General features: G+C 38.8%; 1 protein-coding gene across 1 annotated transcript in view; it reads left to right on the top strand.

Moving 5' to 3' along the window:
- The window catches only part of ENTHD1 (ENTH domain containing 1), an 81,732-nt gene that overhangs the window by 24,320 nt on the left and 33,020 nt on the right, over nt 1–24,392 (top strand). Inside the window, exons 3-4 of the mRNA XM_005681180.2 lie at nt 6,197–6,315; nt 20,675–20,798. Of these exons, the coding sequence (XP_005681237.2) occupies nt 6,197–6,315; nt 20,675–20,798 (243 nt within the window). The remainder of the gene's footprint in view (nt 1–6,196; nt 6,316–20,674; nt 20,799–24,392) is intronic.

Below are 24,392 nucleotides of genomic sequence, written 5' to 3'. Positions count from 1 at the left end.
GGGGACCTGGCGCCCAAGGGGTCTTGGCTGAATTCTCTTCAAACTCCAAACAACTGAAGAAAGCCTCTCTGCCTAAAGTTCTGCCCCATCCCTGAAAGAACCTGCTTTCAATGACTTGTGGATATGGGCTAGCCACCTTGCTTCAAGGCAGGACAACTGTGAAGAGCTATTCCAGCCCCAGAGCTCCCAGGAGGATTGGCCAAGACCTCTGTTGCAAATGCATTGCAGTTCAGTTTCTCCCTTGGCCCAGGCCTGCCTCCCTACTCTAGATGTGGTTTCTGAGAGTGCTTCCTAATGAATCCCCCTCATACAAATGTGAGTCTCAAAGTCTGTTTCCTGGGGAACCCAACCTACAGTAGTGACTTTGCTTCGAGACTTAGGATATAGGACAATGATATGTACATAAATGAGGAAAGAATTATAAAGCAAAATGTTAACAATTGGTGGCTCTGGATGAGAATTCTTTGTACTATTCTTGCATCTTTTCTATCAGTCTGCTCCATGATATTAAAACTGTTAAGGTTCCAAACTCGTGATACTCTTAATCACCATGAGGCTTTGAAACCTTATCAGTTCTTCATTTTCTATGATTGATGCATTTGTTCATTTTTAAAAGTTAATTTTGGGGGCTTCCCTGGTGGTCTAGTGGTTAAGAATCTGCCTTGCAATGCAAAGGACAAAGGTTCAATCCCTGGTCCAGGAAGTTCCCACATGCCAAGGAGTAACTTAGCCCATGTGCCACAAGTACTGAGCCAGTGCTCTAGAGCCCACGAGCCACAACCAACTGAGCCTCCGCACTGCAGCTGCTGAAGCCTTCACGCCTACAGCCTGTGCTCAGCAACAAGAGAAGTCCCAGCAATGAGAAGCCAGAGCGCTGCATCGCAGAGTAGCCCTCGCTTGCCACAGCTAGAGCAAGCCCGCGAGCAGCAACGAAAACCCACCACAGCCCAAAGTGCTGATAATAATTAAATACATATTTTTTAATGTTTGCTAGGTAAGTGACTTAGTTTACTTCAATTACACCTAAAAGGACAGTATTAATACATAACCAAAATGTCTGTTAGATGTGAAATAATACATAGAACAATTTGTGCACTAATGGAGCATTTCAACTCCAAAATGCGCAGTGGCGTTGTTACTGTCTGATAGTTTGAACATCAGTTTGATATCTTATCTGAGAAGTATCACAAGGTTCACCAGTTCTGCTTTGTGGTATTATCTGAGTGATACAGGCTCAATGAGATCTGTAGCTTCTCCCTAGATTGTTTCTGCCAAGTAACTACAGCCTCCATATCTAAGCGCTCATCTTTGAATGACTCAATAGCATCACTTCCTGCAACATCTTCACTTTTTCCTTTGAGGTGTCTCATTCACATACTAGTCCTCCTTGGCTGTGACTTCGCAGTCTCAATTGATAAATAGCTTGTGATACACAAGTTACTTCATTTCCACTAAGGAGCTAAATGCATGTTGTGTGTTCTCCCTCTCTACTTGATTGTGAAAACCCAGAAAGCAATGTTGTATAGTCACCTAATTTGATTAAACGCACTTCACTGGCAATGTTGTGTGCTGATACTGAAAAAAAAAAAAATTCTAAATGGATTTCTGTAGACTCACTATACTCTGCCTGCCTTCTTGCCCCATAAGATTATTTAATATACATGCAAGGAGTACATCAAGGCTGTATTTTGTCATACTGCTTATTTAACATATGCAGAGTACATCATGTGAAATACTGGGCTGGAAGACGCACAAGCTGAAATCAAAATTGCCAGGAGAAAATACCAACAACCTCAGATATGCAAATGATATCACTCTAATGACAGAAACTGAAGAGGAACTAAAGAGCCTCTTGATGAAAGTGAAGGAGGAGAGTGAAAAAGCTGGCTTAAAACTCAACGTTCAAAAAACGAAGATCATAGCATATGATCTCATCACTTCATGGGAAATAGATGGGGAAAAAGTGGAAACAGTGACAGATTTTATTTTCTTGGGCTCCAAAATCGCTGGGATGGTGACTTGCAGCCACAAAATTAAGACACTTGCTCCTTGGAAGAAAATTTATGACAAACCTAGATAGCATATTAAAAAGCAGAGACATCCCTTTGCCGACAAAGTCTGTATACTCAAAGCTATGGTTTTTAAAGTAGTCATGTACAGATGTGAGAGCTGGACCATAAAGAAGGCTGAGTGCCACCAAAGAATTGATGCTTTCAAATTGCGGTGATGGAGAAGACCCTTGAACTGCTTGCTAGGAGATCAAAGGAAATCAACCCTGAATATTCACTGGAAGGCCTGATGTTGAAGCTAAAGCTCCAATACTTTGGCCACCTGATACAAAGAACCAACTCATTAGAAAAGACCCTGATGCTGGGATAGATTGAGGGCAGGAGGAAAAGGGGTGACATAGGATGAGATGGTTGGATGATATCACTGACTCAACGAACATGAGTTTGAGCAAACTCTGGGAGACAGGGAAGCCTGGCATGCTGCAGTCCGTGGCATTGCAAAGAGTTGGTCACGACTGAGCAACTGAACTACAACAACTTCTGGGATGTCTGAAACTTAAAATCCATATCATTTCAAGGATAATAAGTTGCTGAATGCTCAAAGACTGATAATATAGATCGTCATTAAATCGCTTGAAAGTACATAGATGATCTAAACCTCAAATTACTGCTGTTTGCCAGGATTAGTTGTAGAATTTCTAAGTCCAAAATAAGCTCATTTTAATTATTGATTTTTGGATAAAGTTAGAAAATGAAACGTCAGAGCTATAAATGCAGAATTTGTGTTCTTCAGCATCTTTGGCTTACACCATTCTTGCTCCTTTTGCCTGTGTAGTTCCTTCTGCTTGGAGTCATTTCTCCTCTGTAGTTATCAGAATCCTAGCTGTCCTTCAAAGCCTTGTTCAAATTTTCCTTCCAGTGTGAGGTTCTTTCTGATTACTCTGGAGCACACTTTTTCCCCTTAGAATATCTATTCATTGTTGTTGTTGTTCAGTCCCTAAGTCATGTCTGACTCTTTGTGACCTCATGAACTGCAGCACGCCAGACTTCCCCGCCCTTCACTATCTCCCTGAGTTTGCTCAAAGTAACGTCCCCTGAGTCAGTGATGCCATCCAGCCATCTCGTCCTCTGTTGTTCCCTTCTCCTCTTGCCCTCAGTCTTTCCCAGCATCAGGGTCTTTTCCAATAAAAGTTACTTTAAGAAAATTTGGCCTGTAATTGTTTTCCTCTAATTGTTTCCTATAAGTCTGTATTTTAGACTTACCTCACTAGTCAGTCTGTAAACATTTTGAAGGCAAAAATCAGGCTATTTTTCTTGTATAACTCTTAAAATGATCTTGAAAAATTATATACCCCCTTAAACATTTTTAATTGACATGTGAAATTTTGTCTTAAGTATAGTAAATGCAAAGGATATAATTAAAAATATTGACTTTACAGACAAGAAAAGAAAACAATCAGAAGTGTTTCATGAGTTTTTTAAGAGCATCTAAAGGAATATAGATACTATTCTGATTGATATCTATAATCGTTCATTAAAAAAATGCATGGTCTTCTTTAATTGTTAGAAATTTTATACCATTCTCTTTTCTCCTTGAAGTCATATTTCTGTTTCACATCTCACAGAATTTTTCCTAACAGAAAGTATGCTTATGCCTGAAAGTCTTCTCTACGTGAAATATGTATATAAATTGCAATTATTTTTCTAAATTGTCTGCAACCAGAGGCTTTAAGTGGAAAAATATTCCCTTTAGATTGACTTATCATTGTAATTATTTTTAGTACACAATCGATCTCAACCACATAAGTGTATTATACATTTTTATAAATACTTATTAAACATAAAGAATAAAATTTTATTGGAAGGACTTTTTTTATGAACTGCATGAAACTGTTCATTTACCCACATGTGAATATTACTTATTGCTTGAAATAAACAAGGTTCAACGTAAATTCTGTTTCTGTTTTACATTTTTATAGATGTAAATGCTGAGAAGACTTGTTCACATAAAATTGTCAGTGTGAATAGAAGGTGTGCTATTATAGCAGTGTCAATCAATTCTGTGATTTCTTTCCAAGTCATATGCCCAGAATTACACAGTGATTTATTATAAAAATGTTTTCCATCACTTGTCAACTGTTAATGTGATTAGGTCTTTCTTCATTGTTGAAAGCAAAGGATTGGAAACAGCCTACTTAGGAAAAGACTTGTTAAACAGTCACTGGGAGCAATTTGTGTTCTCAATTTCTGGGAATAATACCAAAAAACTTTTGCTAAAATGTATCAAATGGCTATTAATTATACTGGTTACACATTAAGTTAACCCAATATACTCAGAATGTGTGGGAAAAATAAAAACACTAATTGTAGTGTACCTGTCAACACAAATGTTTTTGAGAAATGATTCTTTTTGTGTGTCATATGCTTTAAATGAATTTTCATCAAATCTTCAGAACTGCAGGTTTGTTTCATTCAATTACTGGAAAATATTTGTCATATTTACCTAGTTTACAAAGCTGGTCCTCATTGTCAAAACAACCAGTCGAATCAGATTTAAACTTCCTTTCAGAAAAACATTTTACTTTATTTATTTAAATACACATGGAAACAGCCATCACTCTGGTTGTATTAACACTCTCAAAACTAAGGCACAAAGGCTTGCCCAAGTGTGTTGCATTGGTGGAACTTCACTCGTAGCTCAGTCGGTAAAGATTCTGCCTGCAATGCAGGAGATCCAGGTTTGATCCCTGGGTCGGGAAGATCCTCTGGAGAAGGAAATGGGAAGCCACTCCAGTATTCTTGCCTGGAGAATCCTATGGACAGAAGAGCCTGGCAGGCTCCAGTCCGTGGGGTCATATGAGTCAGACACGGCTTAGTGACTACACCACCACCACCACAAAGGCCGCCCTAAGTGTGCGGCACTGGTAGAATAAGGTGCTTCTATCCCCGATGCTTTCTTTGCTCTTCTCTTCTGGGACTCTTCCCCAGGAGTGATGCATTCTTTGACAGTACCAGGGGGATGGGAGGCACAAGGACATTGTCCTGCTTCTCCATATTGTGATATATCTGAGCACCACACATCCTGGTGTGGCCCAAAAGGCCTGTTACTTATGCCGTGCTTTCTGAGAGAAAGAAATATGTGTAAGACGGGACAAACTTTGAAGCTGTACTATGGGTTTTTCATGCCTTGAATAAAAGAGGCTTCCCCACACCAATCTTTTTTACTGTTGTTTGGTGCCTCAGAGATTCTTATGCTTGTAGCTGAAGGGAAGATGCTCCAAAATTAGATGGGTAAAGAAAATGTCTTTCTTTGTAAAGTGGGAGAAAATTGATTATGAAAGGAGGAGGAAAAGACCTAGCCAGAGGCTTCTACTTAGTTGCATTCTCAGGCAGGTCAGTTTTTGGTAAGAATACATACGGAACTTGTGGATCTGGAAGTTACATCCTTTAAAGCTGTCTATGCCCACCTAACCCTTGGGAAGTCTTTAAATACCCCCAGAAGTGTGTATGCTACTTTGAAGATAGATTTCTTAGACTTTTTGTGGTGCCCAATAACATGCTGGAATATAGTTGATTCTAATACTTTCATTTACATTTCATAACATAGGAAGGAAAGTGATATTGACTACAAAAATCATTAAATTCAGCAAATATATATAAACAAAAATAGCTTATCTTCATTGGCATATTCTTTTTCTTTAAAATTTTCAAGTCAAAAATTTGTTTAAAGTTTCTTTTTCTCAAGAAACCTATATATTTCTGATTATTTTTGCCTAGAACACAGGAAATTCACACCACAATAATAAAGTTCTTCTAAGTCTTAATTAAAATAATTATAGATGTCACTCCTGCTTTGTTAGACTTTCATTTGAGTAATTTTCACACTTTCAAACTCTATTTTCTATATTATACCTTATTTTTAAAAATATGATTCAAATAATAAACCCTTAAAATAGAATCATTGATGGGAGAAAGGGCTAGAATTGAAGTTGTATTTTTAAAATCTGTCCAAACTTGTCAGTTATGATAAAGGGATATATTAAATGATTAATACTCACTGGTTACCACTGGCACATAATGTTTTGTAGACAAAATGGATCATCAGAAGTGATTAACTGAAAAATTGCGAGCCAGTGTGAAAACATGACTACTTTTTTGTCAAAGTAAAAGCTTTATGTTGTTGACAGAAAACACTTCCAAGGCAGGACAGAAACAAGAGCAGTGTCAAGACATTGAGGTGCCCAGTGGAACTGTCCTGTCCCAGGAAACACTACCCGTCGAGATTAATGCTTGGAAATTGACAGAGGTAAGTCATCACAGTAGTTTCCTATTGCTGCTCTAACAAGTTCCCAGAAGCTTAGTGCCTTAAATCAACACAGAAGTAGCATTTGACAGTCCTGTAGGTTAGAAGTCTGACCCAGGGATCACTGGCCTAGAATCGAGGTGTCTACAGGGCTGCATTTCTTTCTCGAATCCTGAAGGGAAATTTTGTTTTCTCTCTTTTTCGAGCTTCAGGGAAGAGAAACTATCTTCTTTTAACTTTGCTTTTGATACCTTCTGTCATTCAAAATTTTATTAACAAAGTTTTCCTTTATACTTTGTGCCTTAAAAAATCTTAAGAAAAAATTTTTTATCCTAATGTAAGAAAAAGTCTCCTATTTTTTCTTCTTAATGTTCAAATATTTATGCCCTCTGTGAAAGTGAAAGTTGCTCAGTTGTGTCTGACCCTGTGACTCCCATGGACTAGATAGTGCATGGAATTCTCTAGGCCAGAATACTGGAGTGGGTAGCCTTTCCCTTCCCCAGGGGATCTTCCCAACCCAGGGATCGAACCCAGGTCTCCTGCCTTGCAGGCAAATTCTTTACCAGCTGAGCCACAAGGAAAGCACTTTATGCCCTCTGGAATTTTGCTATATAGTGTTAAGATAGGGATGGCACCCCACTCCAGTACTCTTGCCCGGAAAATCCCATGGACAGAGGAGCCTGGAAGGCTGCAGTCCATGCGGTCGCTGAGGGTCAGACCTGACTGAGCCACTTCACTTTCACTTTTCACCTTCATGCATTGGAGAAGGAAATGGCAACCCACTCCAGTGTTCTTGCCTGGAGAATCCCAGGGATGGCAGAGCCTGTTGGGCTGCTGTCTATGGGGTCGCACAGAGTCGGACACGACTGAAGTGACTTAGCAGTGGGTAAGCAAGGGCTTCCCAGGTGGCTGTCTGGTAAAGAATCCGCCTGCCAATGCAGGAGACACAGGTTTGATCCCTGGACTGGGAAGATCCTCTGGAGGAGGAAGTGGCAACCCACTTCAGTATTCTTGCCTGGAAAACCTCACGGACAGAGGAGGTTGGCAGGCTACAGTCCATGGGGCTGCAGAGTCAGCCCTGACTAAGCGACAGAGCACGCACTCATGGATAAGCAATATTTACTTTTATCAAACAGTCCATCTTTCTCTATTCATGTAAGCATTTTTTATTGTGAAATAATCATAAACTTACAGGATGTTGCAGAAATAGTACAGAGGCCCAGGTACACTTCACCCAGCTTTCCAGCAACAGTTTTAAATTTTAGTGAAGTCCAGGTTATCAGTTTTTTACTTTACGGATCATGCTTTTGGTGTTCTATCTTAGAACTCTTTGTCTATCCCAAGATCATGTAGGTTTTCTCCTATGTTTTCTTCTAAAAGCTTTGTAGTTTCATGTTTTACATTTGGATCTCTGATCTATTTTGATTTAATTTTTGTGTAAGGTGTGAAGTATAGGTGAGATTTTAAAAAAAAACAACTTTTTTTCCTCTACCAATATCCAATTGTTTCAACAGCATTGTTGAAAAGACTGAAATTTTACTGTTAAGTGTTTAAGTGTAGATTTTCCTTATCTCTCTTTGTCACCCTGTGAGACTCTCCAGTGGACGGTCTCTCACCTCTATTTAATTTTGAGACAGTTATCTCTGATTCAGATATTTCTTACTGTTTATTTTTATTTTTCTCTCTTTCTTGAGCTCTTCTTATCTGAATGTTAGTAATTCTATTTGTACCTTCATATCTCTTCAGTTTTCTTTATAGACTCTATTTAATGTTTTCTTTTTTCTTCATTTAGAGTTTCTCAGTCTGATCTTCCAGTTTGATATTTGTTCTTGGCGAATCCATTCCACTGTTTATCCTGACTGTGTTCTCTGTTTCCACGTTCTGTTTTTACATTTGATATTTAATGTTTCTATTTCATTCTTTTTATTGTGCTTATTCCTGTTGCATATTGCATATCCCTTTATTTATTTTAGTTTGTATATTAACTTTAAGTTCTTGGTCCATCTTTTCTAATATCCATACTTTGACAAAACCTGTAATTCAGTTTTTTTTAAAAATAGTTTTGGTCCTCAAATGACTGTTTAGCCCTCGAGATTATTTATGGCCGCTTTGTCTAGGACTGCTAGAGGTCAGACCTTACTCCGTGTCAGCTCTCTCAGCTTAAGTGAGATGGGGGAGAAGTGGACTGCAGGGTGGAGAGCACGTCCTTTCCCTCCCCTCTCCCTCCAAGAGTACCAGAGTTAATCATTGCTCATTCTGAGGGTCTTATCCTTAACACCCCAAGAAGCAGCTTTAGAGGGAGGCACTCCTTCAGTGGTAAACCACCTGCCCCGGGGGATTGGAAGAGGAAGGGTGAGGAAGCGTCTTCTCAAGCCTGCTTGCTCAGTCCCATGGAGTGTTCTCACCTGCTCAGGGTTTCTGCATTCGCAGGAGGCACTCCCTTCAGAGGACAGCCCCTTTCTTTCGCTCATGTCAGAGATACTCCAGATCCAGTCTCCAGACCAAGGGGTACTGTGGCTCAGTTGCTGGTGAAGTTTAGTCTGTGTCCCCTCGAACCCACTTGTATAATACTTTAAGAAGCCAGAGTCCAAGGCCGTGACTGATGCCAGATTAATTATTTCAGGTTCCTTTGTAAGTAGGGGAGCCCAATGCCCAGGCATCATTTTAAGCAGTCAGCTCATGTTCAACACTCTTATCCTTGGTGATCATTTTAAATCTGTGTTTACCCCTCTGGAACTGACCTTCTGGTTTTCTCTCTCTCTCTCTCTCTCTCTCTCTCTCTCTTTTTCTTTTTGCACTCAAAGATCCACAGCTTCAGCCTCCTCACTGTCATGAGTTTGTATTCATGCTCTCATCTGTGAAGATGTTCATCTTGTCCTTTACATAATGCCTTTAACTCTCACACTTTTCTCTTTTCTCTTTCATTGCTGTGTGTTTGCAGAACACATATCCCTGCAGTATGAGCAAGTAGAACCATTTTAACTGGAAATCTGTTCCACTCAAGACCCTATGAAATTATCTCATTCATTCGTTTTTCTGTTTTATGTTTTTCTCCTACTAGAAAGAAAGCTCCATTTCTAGAGCTTTGGAGACTTTTCTAGTCTATTGATTATTGAATCTTCAGTTGCCCAGTTTGTGTTAATGAACAGTGAAATGAACGAATGAGGAGACCCTCAATGTCAGTGCCCTTCCCCTCTTTTCCTGTGATACAGGCTTGTTCGGCCTCCTGCTCTGAGTGCTTTATTCAGGGTTCTGCCAGAGGTCTTATGAGGGGGGTTGGAACTATTTCCTAGTCTTCTGTTCCCAGCCTTTCCCTCTAGCCACTAGGTATTGGATTTACCTGATTTTCTAGTAGCTCAGAAAAGTGCATACGATTCACTGTATCTTAATTGCAAAATAGCCCACAGATTGAAAATCTGTAGGTTATTTTCAAAGTTACGAGGTTAAGTCAAAATGATTTTAAAATTTACGATCGGTTTATTTGTTGCTGCTGGCTTTTAAGGGAGAGAATAGACTTGAATAATCTTATATGCTATGGAGTTTCACAAAGACATAAAATGTCACCTACTGGTTTTTTTTTTTTAATATCAGTCTTTAAATTCTCATCATTATTATTTTTTCTTTAGAGGAATCCACTGTAATTGATTTACATCATTTCACATCTTATATCCATGAGCAGAAAATGGTGCCCATCTCTCAAAGTTTAAAGCTAGATTTTCCTTTTTCAAAACATGACTATGTCAGAACACTCTTCCGTCATCCCATTGACAAACGTTGCTGTTATTACTGTCAAGAATACTTGATGCAATCCAACATGTCCTCTTCAGTAATCTTCTCTTGTAGCAGAAGACAAAACCTACCAAGATGAATAGGAAATCTAATTGTTGTTGCCAAATGTACTGCATCTACATTAAAATTCTCATGTTCTTAATACAGAATGAGAAAGAAATGATATTGTTGATTGCTTTGGCAGAATGAGGGGTACTTTAAAAATCTTTTTAAAACTTTTAATAGCAACTTCTTTAACTATTCTCTTTCTACAAATGCAAAAATGATCTAAAAGCAGTAAGTAAAATTCTGAACAGAATAGGACTTTCAAAACCGAATAGTGCTCGCCTCTGATACATTCAAAACTAGAGAAAGTCTTTAAATTTATGACACTTAGACATGGATGAGTTCTGTCTTTGCATACTGTCCAGAATTTTTATTATTAAATTTGCTAATTAGTAAGGCTATTTGTAGCTTTTCATCAGCTCAAAAGACCTTCCTCTTTTCCTACTTGAGAAGATCCAGCAATGAGGTTATGATTTTTTTGGGTCTCAGTTGTTACCATAGCAACAGTTAGGGATGCTATAAATTGGTTCACACAAAATTAAAGCTGACCAAAGCCTTCAGTGTAGTTCTGAGTTACTAAATTGCTAGTGACAGAAGAAAAATGTTTATTTCTTACTGCCTCTGTTTATTATTTATTAAGTGAAGAGTAAACAATTTTTATTCTTGGGTCTATTAGCATATCATTTATGATATTTGCAAAAAATTTGAACATATCAAAGCCGTTAGAGAAATGAACATTATACTTAGTCTAATTATGTTAATTCATCCTCCTTTTACCTCTTTTTTGCATCTTTGCTTTGTGCTTAAAAGTCATTTGTTTCCATTTTTATATTTTTATTCTTTTTAAATTAGAAAATACTGAGAAAAGTTTAAACAATATAAAATGGTAAGAACTTATTTATCTTATGTTGTATTCTTGATGTATAAATTAATCTTAATTTATTTAACCCATCCCTGTTGGTAATCATTTTGGGATTTTTTAATGTTTTTGTCTATTAAAAGCAGTGTTACAATAACAACCTTGTACATGCATTTTTATGATGCTATCCCAAAAGTGGAATTGCTGAAAGGTTATATTTATTTTTAGTTTTGAAAAGTACTGCCAAATTGTCCTCCCAAAAGTTGCATCACTTTATATCCACCATAAGTGTATCCCCTCATCTTTGTATATACTGAGTATTATCAAATTTCTACATCTTTGTCAATCTAAGAGGTAGAAAAATCTTAAATTTGTTTTATCTTAATTGTAAGTTTGAACAACTTACCATGTGTTTATTGGGCTTTGTGTTTCTTTTTATTTATTTATTAATTCATGTCTTTTGCCCATTTTTCCACTTGGTTTCTATCTTTTTCTTTATCAGTTACTAGAGCTATTTGTCTGTTAAATATTTATCCCATTATCTAATCATTTTTAGTTTTCACTTGATTTTTAAAAATTTATTTATTTTTAATTGGAGGATAATTGCTTTACAATGTTGTGTTGGTTTCTGGCATACATCACCAAGAACCAGCCATAGGTATACATATGTTACCTCCCTTTAGAACCTCCCTCCCACCTCCCACCCCATCCTACCCCTCTATGTTGTCACAGAGTACCGGATTTGAGCTCCCTGCATCATACAGAAAATTCCCACTAGCTCTCTATTTTACATATGGTAAAATATGGACCATAAAGAAAGCTGAGCACTGAAGAATTGATGCTTTTGAACTGTGGTGTTGGAGAAGACTCTTGAGAGTCCCCTGGACTGCAAGGAGATCCAACCAGTCAATCCTAAAGGAAATCAGTCCTGAATATTCATTGGAAGGACTGATGCTGAAGCTGAAACGCCAATACTTTGGCCATCTGATGAGAAGAGCTGACTCATTGGAAAAGACCCTGATGCTGGGAAAGATTGAAGGCGGGAGAAGGGGCCGACAGAGGATGAGATGGCTGGATGGCGTCACCGACTCAATGGACATGAGTTTGAGTAAACTCCGGGAGTTGGTGATGGACAGGGAAGCCTGGTGTGCTGGAGTCCATGGGGTCACAAAGAGTCAGACACGACTGAGCGACTGAACTGAACCGAATATGCAGGTTTCAGTGCTGCTCTCCCAGTTCATCTCACCCTCTTCTTCTCACATGTTCACAGCTTTGTCACTCTGTCTGCATTTCCACTGCTGCCCTGCATGCAGATTCATCAGTACCACTTTTCTGGATTCCATATACCTGCGTTAATACACAATATTTGTTTTTTTTCTTTCTGTCTTATTTCACTTTGTATAATAGGCTCTAGGTTTATCCATCTCATTAAAACTGACTCAAATGCGTTCTTTCTTATGGCTGAGTAATATTCCATTGTATATATATACAACTTCTTTATCCATTTATCTGTCAATGGAAATCTAGGCTGCTACCGTGTTCTAGCTATTGTAAGTAGTGCTGTGATGAATATTGGGATATAATTATTGTTTCCTCAGGGCATATGCCCAGTAGTGGAACTGCTGGGTTATATGGTAGTTTTATTCCTAGTTTTTTAAGGAATCTCCATACTGTTCTCCATAGTGGCTTTATCAATTTACATTCCCACCAACAGAGCAAGAGCTTCCCTTTTCTCTACACCTGCTCCAGCATTTATTGTTCGTAGATTTTTTGATAATGGCCCTTCTGACTGGTGTGAGGTGATACCTCATTGTAGTTTTGATTTGCTTTTATCTAATAATGAGTGATGTTGAGCATCTTTTCATGTGTTTATTGGCTATCTGTATGTCTTCTTTGGAGAAATGTCTGTTTAGGTCTTTGCCCCTTTTTTCACTGGGCTGTTTGTTTTCCTGATGTTGAGCTGTATGAGCTGCTTATATTAATGTGTTCTGTAGATTAATCTTTGTCATTCATTTGACTTTTTACTTTATTTATGGCTTTTTTTGTGTGTGTTTGTAAAAGAAAAACACATTATCCACCGCCCCCCCACCCCGCCCATGTTTCGCCTTTACTGTCATACTGCCACCACATTCCACTTCTAACATCAGAGGCATGGGTTTCTATACGTCAGGCAGTTCTCTGACACCAGCTGGATGTCCTACAATTTAATTTATTTCTGATGCTTTCTCCTGGAGACAGCATCAGATCCTGCAGGCTGAGGGCTCGGTCCACGACACTTCCTTCTCCCCGCCTCTGCTTCAGATACCAGTTGCACGTCCCAGGTTGCCGTCTATACTTCTGGGTGACTGCTATAAATCCATGTTCCAGTGACCCCTTCCTGAGACTCGATCATTTGCTAAAACAGCTTTTAGCAGTATTTGCTTACATAGTCAGGGAAACAGTTACATTTATTGGTTTATTATATAATAAAGAATATATAAAGAACACAAATGAACAGACAGATGAAGAAATATGTAAGCTGAGATTGAAAAAATGCACCCAAAACCATTCTGTGTGCAGGAGCTTCTCTATCTTTCCTGGTGGCTCAGAGGTTAAAGCGTCTGCCTCCAATGCGGGAGACCCGGGTTCAATCCCTGGGTTGGGAAGATCCCCTGGAGAAGGAAATTGCAACCCACTCCAGTATTCTTGCCTGGAGAATCCCATGGACTGAGGAGCCTGGTGGGCTTCAGTCCACTGGGTCACAAAGAGTCGGACACGGCTGAGTGACTTTACTTACTTACTTAATCTCCCAGCATGCAGTTGTGTTCACCAACCCAGAAGTTCTTTGTACCATGTACCTAGGATTTTTTAGTGGAAGCTTCATCATATAAGCATGATTGATCATTAACTGAATCTCCAACCCATCCCCCTTCTTGGAAGGTTAGGGCTGAAAGTTTCAAGTTTCTAACCATGGCTTGAGCTTTCTCATGGCCAGTCCCCATCTTGAAGCCTCGAAGAACCCGCCAAGAGTCACTTCATTAGAACAAAAGATACTCGTATTACCCAGGAAATTCCAAGGGTTTTGGGAGCTCTGTGCCAGGAGCTACAGTTGTTGTTGTTGGTGGTGGTTGTTTAGTTGCTAAGTCATGTCTGACTCTCTGACCCCACGGACTGTAGAGATATACAGGGAAATCTCTGTAGCTTTCTCTCAACTTTGCTGTGAACCTAAAACTGATCTAAAAAATAGTCTCTTGAAATAAAAAGCTAGGGTGACATTTTATAAACTCTTAGACTAGAGAAAGTATTTCTAGAAATAACTTCATATCTAGATGCCATTAAATAGAGGAGAATTTGACTACATTAAAATTGGACTTCTATAAGATTGTGATATTGAGATCATAGGAAGGAATACACATTTGGTCTTTGTCCATGGATCCTGAACTTCCCAGGTGGTACAGTGGTAAAGAATCTGCCTGCCAGTGCAGATTTAGAGATGTGTTTGATCCTTGGCTCAGGAAGATCCTCTGGAGAAGGAAATAGCAACCCACTGCAGTATTCTTGCCTGGGAAATCCTATGAACTGCACCATGCCAGGCTCCTTTGTCCTCCGCTATCTCTCAGAGTTTGCTCAAATTCATGTCCATGGAGTTGGGGATGCTACCTTACCATCTCATCCTCTTTCACCCCCTTCTTTTGCCTTCAATCTTTCCCAGCATCAGGGTCTTTTCCAATATCAGCTCTTTGCATCAGGTGGCTAAAGTACTGGAGCTTCAGCTTCAGCATCAGTCCTTCCAATGAATATTCAGGACTGATTTCCTTTAGGATTGACAGCTTTGATCTCTTTGCTGTCCAAGGGACTCTCAAGAGTCTTCTCCAGCACCACAGTTCAAAAGCATCAATTCTTGTGCGCTAAGCCTTCTTTATGGTCCAACTCTCACATCCATACTTGACTACTGGAAAAACCGTAGCTTTGACTATGCAGACTATGTTGGCTAAGCGATGTCTCTGCTTTTTAGTACTGTGTCTGGGTTTGTCATAACTTTCCTTCCAAGGATCAAGTGTCTTTTAATTTCATGGCTGCAGTCACCATCTACAGTGATTTTGAAGCCCAAGAAAATAAAATCTGTCACTGCTTCCACTTTTTCCCCTTCTATTTGCCATGAGGTGATGGGACCAGATGCCATAATTTTTGTTCTTTAATGTTGAATTTCAAGCCAGCTTTTTCACTGTCCTCTTTCATCCTCATCAGGAGTGTCTTTAGTTCCTCTTAACTTTCTGCCATTCAGTTCAGTTCAGTTCAGTTCAGTCGCTCAGTCGTGTCTGACTCTTTGCGACCGCATGAATCGCAGCACGCCAGGCCTCCCTGTCCATCACCATCTCCCGGAGTTCACTCAGACTCACGTCCATCGAGTCCGTGATGCCATCCAGCACCTAATGACCTGGGGAGTTCCTCTTTTGGTATCCTATCATTTTGCCTTTTCATACTGTTCATGGGGTTCTCAAGGCAAGAATACTAAAGTGGCTTGCCATTCCCTTCTCCAGTGGACCGCATTCTGTCAGGCCTCTCTACCATGACCCACCCGTCTTGGGTTGCCCCGCAGGCATGGCTTGGTTTCATTGAGTTAGACAAGGCTGTGGTCCTAGTGTGATTAGATTGATATTATCTGCATATCTGAGGTTATTGATATTTCTCCCAGCAATCTGGATTCCAGTGTATGATTCATCCAGCCTGGCATTTTGCATGATATACCCTGAAGACTGTTGAGAGTCCTTTGGACTGCAGGGAGATCAAACCAGTCAGTCCTAAAGGAAATCAACCCTAAATATTGATTGGAAGGACTGACGCTGAAGCTGAACCTCCAATACTTTGGCCACTTGATATGAACATCTGACTCACTGAAAAAGATCCTGATGGATAAGAAGAGAAGGGAGTGGCAGAAGATGAGATGGTTAGATGACATCGCCAACTCCATGGACATGAATTTGAGCAAACTGGGGGAGAGAGTGAAGGACAGGGGAGCCTGGCGTGCTGCAGTCCATGGGGTCACAAAGAATTAGACATGATTTATCGACTGAACTCTACATTAGAAAATAAATAAGCAGGGTGACGATATACAGCCTTGACCTACTCCTTTCCCAATTTTAAACTAGTCAGTTGGTCCATGTCCAGTTCTAACTGTTGCTTCTTGACCTGTATACAAGCTTCTGAGGAGACAAGTATGGTGGTCTGGTATTCCCGTCTCAAAAAATTTCCACAGTTTGTGGTGATCCACATAGTCATAGGCTTTAGCATAATCAATGAGGTAGAAGTAGGTAATGGTTTTGGAATTCCCTTGCTTTCTTTATGATCCAGTGAATGTTGGCGATTTGATCACTGGTCCCTTTCCTCTTGGAAACCCACGTTGTACATTTGGAGGTTCTGCTGAAGCCTAGCTCAAAGGATTTCGAGCATAGCCGTGCTAGCATGCAAAATGAACACAATTGTATGGTAGTTTGAACATTCTTTAGCATTGCCTTTCTTTGGGATTGAAGTGAAAACTGACCTTTTCCAGTCCTGTGGCCACTGCTGAGTTCTCCGAATTTGCTGACATATTGATTGGAACTCTTTAACAGCACTATCTTTTAGGATTTGAAATAGCTCAGCTGGAATTCCATCACTCCACTAGCTTTGATCCTTCCTAAGGCCCACTTGACTTCACACTCCCGTATGTCTGGCTCTAGGTGAGTGACCACACCATTGTGGTTATACGGGTCATTAAGACCTTTTTTGTATAGTTCTGTGTATTCTTGTGGCATCTTCTTAATCTCTTGCTTCTGTTAGGTCCTTGCCATCTCTGTCCTTTATTGTGCCCGTTCTTGCATGACATGTTCCCTTGACATTTCCAAATTTCTTAAAGAGATCTCTAGTCTTTCCCATTTTATTGTTTTCTTCTATTTCTCTGCATTGTTCATTGAAGAAGGCCTTCCAATCTCTCCTTGCTGTTCTCTGGAACTCTGCATTCAGTTGGGTATATCTTTCCCTTTCTCTCTTGCTTTTTGCTTCTCTTCCTCAGCTATTTGTAAAGCCTCCTCAGACAACCACTTTGCCTTTACTGCTTGGCAATAAAAAGGAACAAGTTATTGATGCATGCAGCAACTTGGATGACTCTCTGGGAATTATGCCAGGTGAAAAAAACCAATCTCCAAAGGTTACATCCTGTATGATTCCATTTATATAACACTCTTCAAATGTCAAAATTACAGAAATGAAGAACACACTAGTAGTTGTTGGGAGCAGGGCATGGTAATAAAAAAAAGCATCAGGAAGGAGACTTACGGTGATGGAAATGTTGTGTATTTTGACCATAACAATGTCAGTATCCTGAATATGATTTTGTTCTGTAATTTCGCACAATGTTACTTATAAGGCAAACTGTGTAAACGACACACAAGATCTCTCTGTGTTATTTCTTACAACTGAATGTAAATATACAACTATTTCAGAATATTGATGAATTATATGAAGTGGCATATCACCTGGAAAATGGTTTGACAGTTTCTAAAGATGTTAAAAATAAATCTATTCTATGACCGAGCCATTCTCCTCCTGTGTGTATGTCCAGGAGTAATGAATACAGTTGTCCACAAAAAGATTTGTGCAAGAATGTCCATAGAGCTTTATTCGTAATAGCTGGAATGTGGAAACAACCAAAATGTCCATGTGCAGGAGAGCAGATAAACAAATTGTGATATTTTCATGCAGTAGAATACTTCTTACAGAAAAAAATACCAACACACCCAAAACATGGATGAATCTCACAAATACTATGTTAAGCAGTGGGAATCAGATACAAAAGAATACATAATGTATGGCTACATTTATACAAAGTCCAAGAACAGGCAAACATTGATGGCGATAGAAGGTATAATACTCTTTACTGGTGGTGAGAGGATGGTATCAATTGGAAAGGAGCTTGAGGGAACTTTCTGGAGTGAAGGAAATGTGATTACATAAGTATACACATAATATTAAAAGTTATTGAGCTTTACACTTAAGGTTTTGCATTTTACTGTTTGTTAATTATGCATCAGTAATTACTGAAAAAAACATTTTCCCCTGTTCATGGAGGAAAAAAGACAAATCATCCAATCCCACCGTGAAGACTTTGTTTGGATCCTTCTCCAGACAAGCTGTAGAAAAACCTATTTATGACAGTTATGTTAAATTGAAAGTCTGAACAGTTTATCATTATTAATGACATTGAGATATTGTTACGTTCATCAGTTCAGTTCAGTTGCTCAGTCGTGTTCAACTCTTTGCAACCCCATGGACTGCAACACGTCAGGCCTCCTTGTCCATCACCAACTCCCAGAGTTTACTCAAATTCATGTCCATTGAGTCAGTGATGCCATCCAACCATCTCATCCTTTGTCATGCCCTTCTCCTCCCGCCTTCCATCTTTCCCAGCTCTTTTCAAATAAGTCAGTTCTTCACATCAGGTGATGGTCAAAGTATTGGAATTTCAGCTTCAGCATCAGTCCTTCTAATGAATATTCAGGACTGATTTCCTTTAAGATGGACTGGTTGGATCTCCTTGCAGTCCAAGGGACTCTCAAGAGTCCCTTTTGAACCACAGTTCAAAAGCATCAATTCCTCTGTGCTCAGCTTTCTTTATAGTCCAATTCTCACATCCATACATGACTACTGGAAAACCGTAGCTTTGATTAGATGGACCTTTGTTGGCAAAGTAATGTCTCTGCTTTTTAATATGCTGTCTAGGTTGGTCATAGCTTTTCTCCCAAGGCGCAAGTGTCTTTTAATTTCATGGCTGCAGTCACCATCTGCAGTGATTTTGAAGCCTAGAAAAATAAAGTCTGACACTGTTTCTACTGTTTCCCTATCTATTTACCTTGAAGTGATGGGACCGGATGCCATGATCTTCATTTTCTGAATGTTGAGCTTTAAACCAACTTTATCGCTCTCCTCTTTCACTTTCATCAAGAGGCTCTTTAGTTCTTCACTTTCTGCCATAAGGATGGTGTCATCTGCATATCTGAGGTTATTAATATTTCTCCCTGCAATCTTGATTCCAGCTTGTGCTTCATCCAGCCCAGCGTTCCTCATGATGTACTGCATATAAGTTAAATAAGCAGGGTGATAATATACAGCCTTGATGTACTCCTTTTCCTATTTGCAACCAGTGTGTTGTTCCATGTCCAGTTCTAACTGTTGCTTCCTGATCTGTATACAGATTTCTCAGGGGGCAGGTCAGGTGGTCTGGTATCCCCATCTCTTTTAGAATTTTCCACAGTTTGTTGTGATCCATACAGTCAAAGGCTTTGGCATAGTCAATAAAGCAGAAATAGATGTTTTTCTGGAACTCTCTTGCTTTTTCCATGATCCAATGGATGTTGGCAATTTGATCTCTGGTTCCTCTGCCTTTTCTAAATCCAGCTTGAACACCTGAAAATTCACGGTCCACATACTGTTGAAGCCTGGCTTGGAGACTTTTGAGCATTACTGTACTAGCATGTGAGATGAGTGCAATTGTACAGTAGCTCGAGCATTCTTTGCCATTGCCTTTCTTAGAGACTGGAATGAAAACTAACCTTTTCTGGTCCTGTGGCCACTGCTGAATTTTCCAAAGTTGCTGGCATATTGAGTGCAGCACTTTCACAGTATTATCTTTTATAAGTGTAAACACAATTATTTATTGTTAGAGTTCTTATCATTTGAGATACATATTGAAATAAGTGATATATCTAAGATTTGCTTCAAAATAAAAGATGGGAAGCGGTAAAGATACAAATGAAACAAGGCTGGTTGAGTTGATTCTTGTTTAACCTACTTGACTGGATTATTGTCTGCTGTCTTTACTCCATGATAAAAAGTTTAAAATTTTAAATATGGATAAAAGACTCACACAGGTAACTTTGTTACTACCAATAAAACAGAATCAGCCTCTGAGATAGTAAGTTCTAAGGATGCTCAAGAAATGGTAGGGAAAGTTAATCCCCTCAAAAAAATCATTGCTTATCTGCACTAGGTAGCAAAGAGTGATTTTTTTTTTTTATACTTAGAAGGTACAGATTGTTTTTTACTTATTTATTTATATTAATTGGAGTATAGTTGATTTAAAATATTTTGTTAACTTTTGTACAGCATAGTAATTCAGTATTTTTACAGATATACTCCATTAAAAGTTATTATAAGATAATGGCTATAAATCCCTGTGCTACTACAATATATCCTTGTTGCTCGTCTGTTTTATACGTGGTGGTTGGTATCTCTCAATCCCATGCTCGTAATATGCCCCTCCGCCTTGCTTCTTCTCTTGGTAACCATTAGTTGTTTTTTATATATGTGAGTCTGTTTTGCATATACATTTATTTGCATTATTTTTATATTCCACATGTAAGTGATGTCGAACAATATTTGTCTTTCTCTGTCTGACATTTCACTAAGCATAATATTCTCTTGGTCCAACCATATTGCTGCAGGGAGAGGGGATCCTTAAGGATAGAAAACCACTCAACACTCAGTGGACACCCAAGTGTAGATAACTTCTGTGCTAATTTTCAATCCAAATGTATGATAATGTTAGCACATATAGACACATTGTGTCTCCATAAATTGTCCATTTGCTGTAGCAAATTGAAGCAGTGGGATTAATTTGTTTCTACTTTCGTGTTCTCTTTTGCTTTCCATAAGGACCTGATGTTATTTTGTGAGGATGATCCAAAGCCAGTTTTGCCGATAATTCCTACTTCCATTATCTCATCAACGGCATGGTTGTCAGAAGGGCAAACAGATGTCTATAATCTCTTGGATACAGGTAAATTAAAGAATAAAAATTGTACTCAGAAACGTGAATAAGAAACACTGGACAGGTATTGTTTTTCATCAGATTTTATTTTGTGAAATAGAGCACCAGTGGCTTTAATTTTGGTCATGTGGGAAAAGATTAACAGGGATAAATTCAATCCACACAGGGTCCAAGAACCTTGTTTTACTATTTGTTTCAATGTTTTTGTCTGTTTTGCTTTATTCGTTTTCATTGTTTCATTTCAAAAATTATTAACTACAAATGTTAAATCTTTTATATTCATAAATTTTTTTCTTTAAAGCATAAAGTTCATTTTAGCTCCTTTTCTTGTTTGTATTAATCTTCTCTTTGATGAAGAGCTTATATTTTTCAGAAGCAAGCATTAGATGAGAATGTGAGAAAGTATGAAGCATGGTGTCCCACAGATTGCTTAATGCTCTCTTGAGTAGCACTAGAGAATGGCACAGTATACTACTGACGTCCAATAAATCACACTATCGAATTCCAGCCAGGCTCTACTGCTACTCAAGATCTGATTGACCCACTGTCGAGCCACTCCAGCCTGTCTGTTCTCCATGAACTCAGTTTCCAATACATTCTTCCCTTGATTTTCTCAGAAAAAAAGGATGAAAGATCTGTGAAGATGAACAAAATGTTCTGAGTAGTTTTTATCCGCTCATATATCTTTGCTTTTATTTTCATCCAGGCATCCTTTCCATAGAGTTGGCTCCTTATATTCTGAGTTTCATCTTCTCCCTCATCTTTGGACCATGCACCTTAGATTCCCATTATATAGAGTCCCAATATCCAAAATATTAAAACCGAAGTTTGTTAGTATAGTTTTACTGTAAAAGTTCACTTGTATATAGTTTTCTTATAAAGCCAGTTCTGAGACTGATGAGGATATTTTAATCAACCCAGAAACAAGAAATTGTGGGTTATGGTGATATTTGTAGTATAAGGTTGGCGTTATTCACAGAAATAATTGGTTATAAGTGGTAACAATTTTTTAGACAGCTTGCTTTTATTCTTGGAATACACTTTATGTAAATTGGTCAAGATCCAGAAATTTGAAAGAAAACGTAAGGAAAATGTTTTTGTGTTTTAATATCCCCTAACTTTCCCATCCCCTAATATTTTTAATAGACTTTTTTAAGAACAGTTTTAGGTTCACAGCAAAATTGAGGGAAGGTACCAAGATTTCCCCATACACCCCTCTTCCCCAAACAAGTGCAACATTCTGCACTATCAACATCCCACACCAGACTGGTACATTTGTTGCAAACAGTGAACCTACGTTAACTTTTTTTTTTAATCATCCAAAGACCATACTTTGTTGGTGTTCACTCTCGGTGGTGGACATTCTATGGGTTTTGACAAACGTATACAACACGTATCCACCATTATAGTATCCTACAGAGTGCATCTCTGCCCTAAAAATCCTCTGTGCTCTGTCTGTTCTTTCTGCCCTCTTCTGTAACCCGTGAAAAACACTGACATTTTAAATATCTTCAGAGTTTTGCCTTTTTCCAGAAATTCATAAAGTTAGAATCATGTGGTATGTAACCTTTTCAGATGGCTTCTTTCAGTTAGTAATGTGCATTTAAGGTTCCTCCATGTCTTTTCATGGCTTAATAGTGCATTTTTTAAAATTAGTGCTGAGTAAGATATACGAGGGAATTTATCCATTCACCTACTGAAGAACATCTTGGTTATGTCCAAGTTTTGGCAATTTTAGCTAAAGCTGCTGTAAATACTCCTGTGTAGGTTTTTGTGTGACATGCTTCTCTCTGCCAGCATTTTAATACAAGAAATTGAGTATAAATGAGCATCAGAAGCAACCCTTAAGAGGGAAAAAGTCACAAAGCATATCGCTTGAGAGATGATCCTACCCATTTACTTGTTTAGGACTCATCTTAATTGGAGGAGCTTTTCTGATTTTTTTTAAAGATTTTTTTTTATGTGAACCATTTTTAAAATCTTTATTGAATTCCTGTTTTGAGTCTTCTCTCTAGTCTTCCCTTCACACTGATCTCAGAGATAGCTTGCAAAGGCAGATCTTAGCATTTCATTTTTTTTCAGCTTAAAACATTTTAACAGTTCTCTACTGCCAGTAAGTCTAATTTTTTTTTTTTTTTTTTTTTTACTGTCTTGTAAGACTTTTCATAGTCTGGTTCCAGCCAACCTTTATGGCCTCATCACCAATACTGCCAGTATTCACAACAGTTTGTGACATTCTATTACTTTCTCCTTAGAATGTCTTTGTTCCAGTTCCTTCAGCTGTGTAACACATTGCTCTAAAACTTTTGTGGCATAAAATGGTCATTTATTCTGCTCACGGATTCTCTGGGTCGGGAATTAGGACAGGGCAGAGCGGGGGCAACTTGTCTCTGCTCCATGACGTACACAAAGGCTGGGGACAGGAATCATCCGATGGCTCATCCGCTTACTTGTCTGGTAACTGATGCTTGCTGTGTCAGCTGGGAGCCTCAGGTTCTGTCCACGTGAGTCATCTTATGTGGTCTCTCCTCGTGGGCTAGTTTGGGCATCCCTGTAGCATGGTGGCTGGGTTCCAAGGTTCAACATCCTGTGAAGGGACCGACCAAGCAGAGCTGAATAATTTCAAAAGCCACGCTAGGATACACCCCCCCGCCCCACCCATTCAGTTTATCAAGGCAATCGAAAAGTCTTGCCAGAGTTCAAGGGGAGGGTATGAAGATGCCTACCCCTCAATGGACAAGTGTCCATGTCATATTGAAAAAAAAGCATATGGAGTGGGAAGTGTATTAGCACAGTCATCTTTGGAATATACAGTCTGCCACAGTTCTCCACCAAATAATGAATGCTTAACAAAATCCTATTCAAACAGCAAGGCCCAGCTCGTTTGGCAGAAACCAACACATTTCTGTAAAGCATTTACCTTGCAATTAAAAAAAAAATTTTTTTTTAAACCCAGCAAGGCCCAGCTCTAATGTCACTATTGCTGTAAAATCTTTCCGCACACTAGTTTCTCCTTTCAGTGTGTTCCCACAGGACTTTGCCCATACCCCCAAAATAGAATTTATAGTTTTGTACCATAATTATTTATTTAAAAAGTTTTATTTATTTTTATATTACATAAATAATAAGTGAATATTTTCTGATTCTTAAAATTCAAACCCTGTAGATAGAACTAAAATCTCCCTTCCCTGTTTTGGCTGTTGTAAACAGTGTTGCAGTGAACATTGGGGTGCATGTATCCTTTCAGACCATGTTTTTCTCCAGGTATATCCCCGGGAGTGGGCTTGCAGGGCCATATGGTAGCTCTGTTTTTAGTTTTTTGAGGAGCCTCTGCGCTGTTCTCCATAGTGTCTGTACCAGTTTACATTCCCACCAACAGTGTAGGAGGGTTCCCTTCGCTTCACATCCTCTCCAACATACGTTGTTTGTGGATCTTTTGTTTATTCTTTTATTTATTTATTTTTGTTTGTGGATTTTTTGATGATAGTCATTTTGACTGGTGTGAGGTGATACTCATAGTTTTGATTTGCATTTCTCTAATAATTGGGAATATTGAACATCTTTTCTTGTGCCTCTCAGGCCATCTGTATGTCTTCTGTGAAG

This window comes from Capra hircus, chromosome 5, assembly GCF_001704415.2.
Source record: "Capra hircus breed San Clemente chromosome 5, ASM170441v1, whole genome shotgun sequence".
Classification (NCBI taxonomy): domain Eukaryota; kingdom Metazoa; phylum Chordata; class Mammalia; order Artiodactyla; family Bovidae; genus Capra; species Capra hircus.
The sequence above is the reverse complement of the archived record's forward strand: the minus strand, read 5'-3'. Positions and strand labels throughout refer to the sequence as shown.